This window comes from Gadus macrocephalus, chromosome 6 (assembly GCF_031168955.1).
Source record: "Gadus macrocephalus chromosome 6, ASM3116895v1".
Classification (NCBI taxonomy): domain Eukaryota; kingdom Metazoa; phylum Chordata; class Actinopteri; order Gadiformes; family Gadidae; genus Gadus; species Gadus macrocephalus.
The window spans coordinates 10,121,901-10,129,882 of record NC_082387.1 but is presented as its reverse complement, the minus strand read 5'-3'; the positions used below and the strand labels follow the sequence as shown (position 1 = coordinate 10,129,882).

General features: G+C 47.2%; 2 protein-coding genes across 2 annotated transcripts; one reads left to right on the top strand and one right to left on the bottom strand.

Moving 5' to 3' along the window:
- The first annotated feature begins 2,063 nt into the window (after positions 1–2,063).
- Positions 2,064–4,777, top strand: LOC132459466 (tubulin beta-1 chain). Its single transcript, XM_060054018.1, has 4 exons — positions 2,064–2,208; positions 3,153–3,261; positions 3,342–3,452; positions 3,565–4,777. The coding sequence occupies exons 1-4, from the start codon at positions 2,152–2,154 to the stop codon at positions 4,623–4,625; spliced, it is 1,338 nt and encodes a 445-aa protein (XP_059910001.1). The 5' UTR covers positions 2,064–2,151; the 3' UTR covers positions 4,626–4,777.
- bcl2l16 (BCL2 like 16) lies at positions 4,625–7,278 on the bottom strand. Its single transcript, XM_060054034.1, has 4 exons — positions 6,759–7,278; positions 6,574–6,662; positions 5,914–6,459; positions 4,625–5,438 (listed from the first exon to the last, which is right to left on the bottom strand). The coding sequence occupies exons 3-4, from the start codon at positions 6,400–6,402 to the stop codon at positions 5,310–5,312; spliced, it is 618 nt and encodes a 205-aa protein (XP_059910017.1). The 5' UTR covers positions 6,403–6,459; positions 6,574–6,662; positions 6,759–7,278; the 3' UTR covers positions 4,625–5,309.
- Between the last annotated feature and the right edge of the window lie 704 nt (positions 7,279–7,982).

Below are 7,982 nucleotides of genomic sequence, written 5' to 3'. Positions count from 1 at the left end.
TGACCTACGAGCGATGCAGATGATAGAATAACTAAATGATCGAACTCGTAAAAAGGGAAATGGAGCATCTTCTCTCCGGATGGACCTCCCAACATCTCTCAAAGTATCTCAGTCTCTGTCTCCCAGCCCCCCACCGCTCTCCCAGGAATTAAACCCCATGCATTATTGATCGGCTGTAGACGGACACAGGCTGGAACAATACTAGCCATGATTTTCAAAGACCACGCCCTGTAGCTACCGAGGATGTGGAACACACACACACACACACACACACACACACACACACACACACACACACACACACACACACACACACACACACACACACACACACACCACACACACACAAAATACATTTCCTCTACTACATTACAACCACTGTCGTATAGTCTATTTCCAGACTTCCTATGATGACACAATACAATGTACTATATTAATATAATACAGTTTATCATATAATTATAATGTATCATTCTACCAGCACTAGTCTGACCACAAATGGACAGAATGGGAGCTTAAATGTTCCCTGTAGAGCTCTGGAAGCAGAGATTTAATACAAGCTCCTTAGTAACCGTTACTATTTTCTTGACTTATCCTCCATCCGACAAACCCCTTTCATAGACCAAACAGGCTGGGCCTTTGTGTTGCCAGATCAGGCTAGAGGCTACTACACCACATACATTCAGCCATAAAGCAAACTGACCTAGATAAAGTTCTCATAGTGCTAGATAGCAAGCTGTGCTCCAGTGACAACACCCAGATTCTGGGCGGTGCGTCTGAAGACTGCAGCGGTCGCTCCTCTACTCTGATGACAAGCTACCGACTGCTTCCTTGTTTTCCAGTACGTGACCACTTCCTCCTCCAGACCGAAAGATGCCTGCTACTCTCAGCAGCTAATCTCCATAAAATGTGGGCCATGTAAGCCCCTTTCTCTAATGCCAAGAGATCACCCACCCTTAGGAGGAATGGGTGGTTCCGTTAGCAGACAGGGTCTAGGTATCTCTCTGTCAGAACCAGCAACTGTGTCCGAGCAGCAGTAGAATAGTTGGCGTCATGGACGTATCCACACTTCAGTTTATCTATTAATAAGACCATCTGCCCAATTCCACCACTGCTTTCTAGACCCCAACACACACACACACACACACACACACACACACACACACACACACACACACACACACACACACACACACACATTTATATTAGGCCTAGAACCATTACCATTTGTGTTGTGTTCTTAATGTTATCAGAATATGGATGTATTCATGTTCCTATTCCGTATGTCCAGCGGTATAACATACGATAACATACCCACCATTGTGTGGTTTGCAGCCAGTTCCTAAATGGCAGGAATGCTTTTGTCCACCGTAGCATTAGCTCTGTGGGCCAGTTGCTTCCCAGCAAAAATGCCTCTCTGTTGCACCCTAAATACCAGCCGGTACTTATGACCTCGAATTATGGTTCACATATTGGGTTTTGTAATAATATAATAAACACCAATTGTTAAATAAAGTATGCAGAATTTGAGAAGGAACACATCAAACATGTTTCTAGTTGTAGCGACTCATTAGAGTCAGATATGTAGGGTTCACTGTGAGGCTGTTCTATCTAAGAAGTGAGCTGCATTTTGTCAAGAGGCAAAACGTCAGACTACCAATTAATTCTTTAAGAAGCCACGTGGACTGTCTGTGGGTCATTGATGGCATATCATATTTTCTTTATTAAATGTATTCAAAACAACGTGCTCATCATTGAAATGCTAATCTGATAACCGTGCAAAAAATCAGCTATAACCGTGCGAGATCCTGCCGGGCGTATGAAGAGTTTTTTGCTGTCAGAATTCAGTCTAGCCACGCAGGAAGTAGCACATGTCTCAAGATTAACCGGCAGCCAGTCACACGTTACAGATCTACCTGATTGACAGTCGGGGAGGGCCAATGGCGAAACCCCACTCGACCTCTGATTCGTCAAAAACACCGCCGGTCAACTAAGTCTGTGAAACACAGCCTATGATTAAGCTACATTTGGTGACACGGTATTTCGTGGGCGGGGTACAGGGCGCATATAAAGCACAAGGGAGTCCTTTCTTTCGCATTCAAGAACAACTGTAGTCTGTGTAGCGTCGAGACGTCCTTACTGCCAGACAAAATGAGGGAAATTGTCCATCTGCAGGCCGGCCAGTGTGGAAACCAAATCGGTGCCAAGGTAAGTAGATTGATATTTTTCGAAAGGATATCATTGTTTCTTACTACCTTTTTCTTTATTTTAAGAATTCTCAGAAATATGCCAGCTCTTTGTGTGCTTGTTAAACCACACCCAGCGATTTCCTATTCAAAGCACCATATGCTTCAGCTAAAGTCGATACATTTTAATAGAATTGTCAATCTTTCACATTTGGGAAATACTCTTAATAAGATTTGAGTCTGCTATAAACGATTCACAATTTCACCGGTAGTCGGAATTGGCGTAATATGTATTACACCCACACTATTACGCCAATATATATGAGGGATAGGCCTACATCTATTTTGCTCTTTATATTAAAAAAACCTTTTCGGTTTGATGAGATTTAACCATAAATTGAGATTAACCACATTTTCCTGGGGTTGTCTCGTCCTGCTGCAATGCGCAAGAAGGATGCGCCTTTCTATTGAATGGGTCCATGTTCAATAAGCTATTAACTGTATACATATTGACTCAATAGTTTATCGTAATATTTAAAAAAAAGTTTAATTTAATTTGGGATTGATCGTTTACTGTCTGACCCAAGAGGCCTAGCTATTCTTTTTGCCGCGTGAACGCGCGCGCGAGCCTGCCGCACCCGGTTTTTCCCGGCGGATGGGGCGGTGCTCCGCTTGATGACGTTTCAAATTAAGAGCAAATGGCGCTCAACCAATTGGGGGGAATGGCGCGCTTTTGTATGTTTCTTGGCGCGGGAACTAGTAAAGAAAATGTATATATAATTTTTTTATTTTTTTTTTTAAAGGAAAAAAAGACAAATGAAGTTATGCGACTTGGAATCGCTATTTTGTCGATGCTAATATATGTTGCGGTTTAATGAATGCATTAATCCCAGAAGGGGCAGTAACTGCATGATTAACAGATCTGATGAAACTAGACAATAAGCTAAAGTTGGTTTCTGCTTGTAGTTCTGGGAAGTGATCAGCGATGAGCATGGAATCGACCCAACTGGCACATACCACGGAGACAGCGACCTGCAGCTGGACAGGATCAACGTCTACTACAATGAGGCCTCGGGTAATTAAAGCAATGTAAAATGGGTAACGTTAATATACTTTCTCTCGTCTGTTCAGCTCTAACTGTTTCTTATCTATTAGGTGGCAAATACGTCCCCCGCGCTGTTCTGGTCGATCTTGAGCCCGGCACCATGGACTCTGTGAGGTCCGGTGCTTTCGGTCAGGTCTTCAGGCCAGACAACTTCGTTTTCGGTAAGCAGTTGTCTCAAACAAATTTCTGGGATCATTTGAATATATGATCTGTATGATCAGCCTCTGAGAGCATGGTAACTGACTGGCTGTATATGTTTCTCCATTGTGGCAGGCCAGAGTGGTGCTGGCAACAACTGGGCCAAGGGTCACTACACGGAAGGTGCCGAGCTGGTGGACTCTGTCCTCGACGTGGTGAGGAAAGAGGCAGAGAGCTGTGACTGCCTGCAGGGCTTCCAGCTCACACACTCGTTGGGTGGCGGCACCGGCTCCGGCATGGGTACCCTCCTCATTAGCAAGATCCGTGAGGAGTACCCCGACCGCATCATGAACACCTTCAGCGTGGTGCCCTCGCCCAAAGTGTCGGACACAGTGGTCGAGCCCTACAACGCCACCCTCTCGGTCCACCAGCTGGTCGAGAACACAGACGAGACCTACTGCATCGACAATGAGGCTCTGTACGACATCTGCTTCCGCACCCTCAAGCTCACCACGCCCTCGTACGGCGACCTCAACCACCTGGTCTCGGCCACCATGAGCGGCGTCACCACCTGCCTGCGCTTCCCCGGCCAGCTCAACGCCGACCTCCGCAAGCTGGCCGTCAACATGGTGCCTTTCCCACGTCTGCACTTCTTCATGCCCGGCTTCGCCCCGCTCACCAGCCGAGGCAGCCAGCAGTACCGCTCGCTCACCGTGCCCGAGCTCACCCAGCAGATGTTCGATGCCAAGAACATGATGGCGGCGTGCGACCCCCGCCACGGGCGCTACCTCACGGTGGCCGCCATCTTCCGCGGACGCATGTCCATGAAGGAGGTGGACGAGCAGATGCTCAACGTGCAGAACAAGAACAGCAGCTACTTTGTGGAATGGATCCCCAACAACGTGAAGACGGCCGTGTGCGACATCCCTCCCCGTGGGCTCAAAATGGCCGCCACCTTCATCGGCAACAGCACCGCCATCCAGGAGCTGTTCAAGCGCATCTCAGAGCAGTTCACCGCCATGTTCCGCCGCAAGGCCTTCCTCCATTGGTACACCGGCGAGGGCATGGACGAGATGGAGTTCACCGAGGCGGAGAGCAACATGAACGACCTGGTGTCCGAGTACCAGCAGTACCAGGACGCCACCGCAGAGGAGGAGGGTGAGTTCGAGGAGGAAGGCGAAGAAGAGCTTGCCTAAGAAGTGTCTGTGTAACTTTGTTTTCTCGTTCTAAGATGTATAATTTCCTGACCTACTCAAGTCGGTCTTTCCAGTGTTCTTGTTAGTTTTTTTTTTCTGTCCCTTGTCGTCCTGTTTGTACAGAAACTACATGTTAATAAAAAACATTCTTTTACAGACGGTCTTGGTTTACCTTCTATACTCAGCCTGCGGTCAAAAACATGACGCAGTCATTACCTACACTGTATATAAAGTGTGGTGTGCTAGCTTATGGATTGGTCTGCAAAATCATGTGCTAGGCATGGTCGAACAATTCCCTAGATTAGTTCCGTAAATCCAGTCAGTGCTAGATTTGCATCACATGACTTAAAGCAACATTTGACCGGCAGCATATCTTTCTGGTTGCATAAGTCGCCTGACTAGTAAACCTGAGCTAATAACTACAGCTGAACGCATTCCTAATTCTTAACGGTTGAGTCCTGACTGAAAACGGCAGGTGATGTAACAAAATAGGCCATGTGCATCCAAACCATGTCCTTGAACAGACCTGAGTAATGCAGTTTAGTGGAGGTTTCCTGCCATTTTACTTGAGACTTAACACTCAAAGCATGAGCACAATTCCCAGAGTTTGTAACATGAATGTGGTAAAGTTGAATAATGAAACAGACGGAGATTCCCATTGTGTCCAGAGGGTGGCAGTGTTGGTCAAGTTATCCGCTTCCAGAAAACGTAGGAGAGGATGCTGGTGGCAAGCAGCAGCAGAGCCCAGCAGCACGCGCTCTGCACCTGACTCTCCAGGTTGGTCTTGGGTCCGAAGCGTGTCACGAAGCCGCTCTGACGGGAAGATGGAGATCAGTGCGTTATATATACACAAAATAATTGCTGAAATATTAATGACGTCTCATTGTTAAGAGTGACATGTTATAGCACCAGGTCTGAGTGTTATTAGCTGTTATGAAAATCTGCCTCTTCTGACATCACAAGTGGGCGTGTCCACCTACATGTGTGCTGGATAGATCAGTCTACCAGCTTACCCAGTGGATTGTACCAAACGTTGCTCATCTATCCGTTATATATCTAGGTGGACACACCCACTAGCGATGTCATATTTAAAAAAACGCCTTGTAATGGCTAATCACACTCACACCTGGTGGTATAATGTCCCCTTTAACGATGGTTTGCTCTCATAAGGTAGGCTGAACACACAACCTATAGGCCTACAATCATTGTTCTCATGGACTGTGGGTTTTATTATGGGTGAATGAAATCCAATGAATCGGACGAGCCGAGGTGGAGGAGGACGACTCACCCATCCCCCCTTGTCGCGGATCTCGGGGCACACCACCCTCTCCACGTAGGCGCCCACCGACTCCTTGAGCTGTGGCAGGACCCCCTGCATGCCCTGCTCCTGGCAGTGCAGCGCCATCTGGCCCGCCAGCACGTACACGGACAGCACGGCGCTCCACGCCAACTCCCGCCGCCGGCCCCCCGCGCCGGGGGACACGCCGGGGAAGAAGTGCTGGTCCAGCATGGACATGAGCAGCGGCCACGCCGTCGTCTCGCTCACGTTCCGGAAGACGCGCGGCCAGCGGCGGAAGAAGATGGGGAAGCGCAGCAGGAGCTCGTCGGCGGCGTGGCGCAGCGCCGCGGCGCACCGGGACAGGGGCCGACCCACAGCGCGCCCGCCGTCCAGGCCGCCCGCCGTGACGTAGGCGATGTAGTCGTGGGCCATGACGTAGCCCTCCCTCACCAGCGGGTCGGGGCTGTTGAGACCCGGACTGACCTCCGCTTGACACATGGTGCACGCCTCTCTCTCTCTCTCTCGCTCTCTCTCTCTCTCTCTCTCTCTCTCTCTCTCTCTCTCTCTCTCTCTCTCTCTCTCTCTCTCTCTCTCTCTCTCTCTCTCTCTCTCTCTCTCTCTCTCTCTCTCTCTCTCTCTCTCTCTCTCTCTCTCTCTCTCTCTCTCAACGGTGACAATAGTTGATTTTAGTCTCTCTGTTTACTGAACAGCACTGAGCGTCTGCCTGTCTGTCCGTCACCCCATGCTCCCATCTGTAACTGAAGAGAACAAACAGCAGTGGATTAAAAATGGGAACATGAGTCAAACTGCAGTATAGTATTCTGTGTACACATCAACAGTGACTTGAAACTCACCTAGATCTTCCATGATGAGAGCAACACCAAACGGTAAGACAGCGGTGACGCGGACTGACGGACAGTCAGTCCGCCAGTGACGTCAGCACGATTAACCAGGAGGTAAACGGGATCAGAGCTCCGAAGCAGCGGGGAGCACGAGAGAAGAGTGAAGCAGAGGAGTGTGTTTGGAGCAGGGAAGGGTCACTGCCCCCTTCCCATACTTGCCCTAAATATATCCTTGTTGAAAATTGACACTGATCTCCCACGTGCCGGCAAGCACGCACACGTGCACACACTCACACATAAACAGAGATACTGACACACACACACACACACACACACACACACACACACGTAACCCAGTTACAGACTCACACTCACTCGCATCTCTATTCCAAAGGAAAAGTGATTCAGGATCAGACTGGTTCCTTCACATAGACCATTTACTGTCACAGATCTCATCAAATCAATCTTATCTTCATGTCTTCCTTGTATAAATACTGGTGGTAATGTTTGAGGTCAAGTATGCAACCATGAAGTTTCTTGAAAGCCATCAAACAAAAATCTATATTATTATTATTATTATTAATAATAATAATATTTTTTATAATATTTATAATAACAAAAAATAATAAAACAAATTAATATTAAAATCTCCATTGAAAATTCTAAATATACCTGTTTTTTTCTTCTTCTGTGTATTGTTACCAAATAGTAGTGAATGCAATTGTTTCCAAGGCTGGATGGTGTCAAATAGCTTTGTATTAAATGCTGATTTCCCAGAGTAAATCTAGTTTACACCTGAGGGTGCTGATCGACGTCAGCGGGGGATGCGGGGGTGATCTTTAAGGGGTTTCTGTCAATTGTAGTCTCGCCATCTGTCTGCAATTAATTTCATTATTTTTTTTAATTGGCCAATACTTTATTTCACCACTTGGGAGCGATGGTGTGTTACTAAGAGACCTATATGAGTTGCATTGTAGGAGAATTAATCGCCGCTTATTTTAGGGCAACGGATATATTTTTCATGACTGGATCAGTGATTGCTTTCAGTTTCAGAAACTTGTTAGAGTCAACTTTCCCCCCAAACCAACCTCGTGAGGAGGAGTTCTGTATATTTAAATTGGCTCGCTGTGTGTCAACAACCTAAACAACCGCTCTCTGTGTATTTTGCATCTCATGTGTGCAAGTGCCATTCAAATAGGAATGTGAATCGGAACTTAAACATGTTTTAATTACGTC

Coding starts and splice junctions, on each gene's coding strand:
- LOC132459466 (XM_060054018.1), top strand. CDS start 2,152: ATGAGGGAAATTGTCCATCTGCAGGCCGGCCAGTGTGGAAACCAAATC. Junction 2,209..3,152: donor GAAACCAAATCGGTGCCAAG/GTAAGTAGATTG, acceptor TTCTGCTTGTAG/TTCTGGGAAGTGATCAGCGA. Junction 3,453..3,564: donor GCCAGACAACTTCGTTTTCG/GTAAGCAGTTGT, acceptor CCATTGTGGCAG/GCCAGAGTGGTGCTGGCAAC.
- bcl2l16 (XM_060054034.1), bottom strand. CDS start 6,402: ATGTGTCAAGCGGAGGTCAGTCCGGGTCTCAACAGCCCCGACCCGCTG. Junction 5,439..5,913: donor TCCGCGACAAGGGGGGATGG/GTGAGTCGTCCT, acceptor TCTTCCCGTCAG/AGCGGCTTCGTGACACGCTT.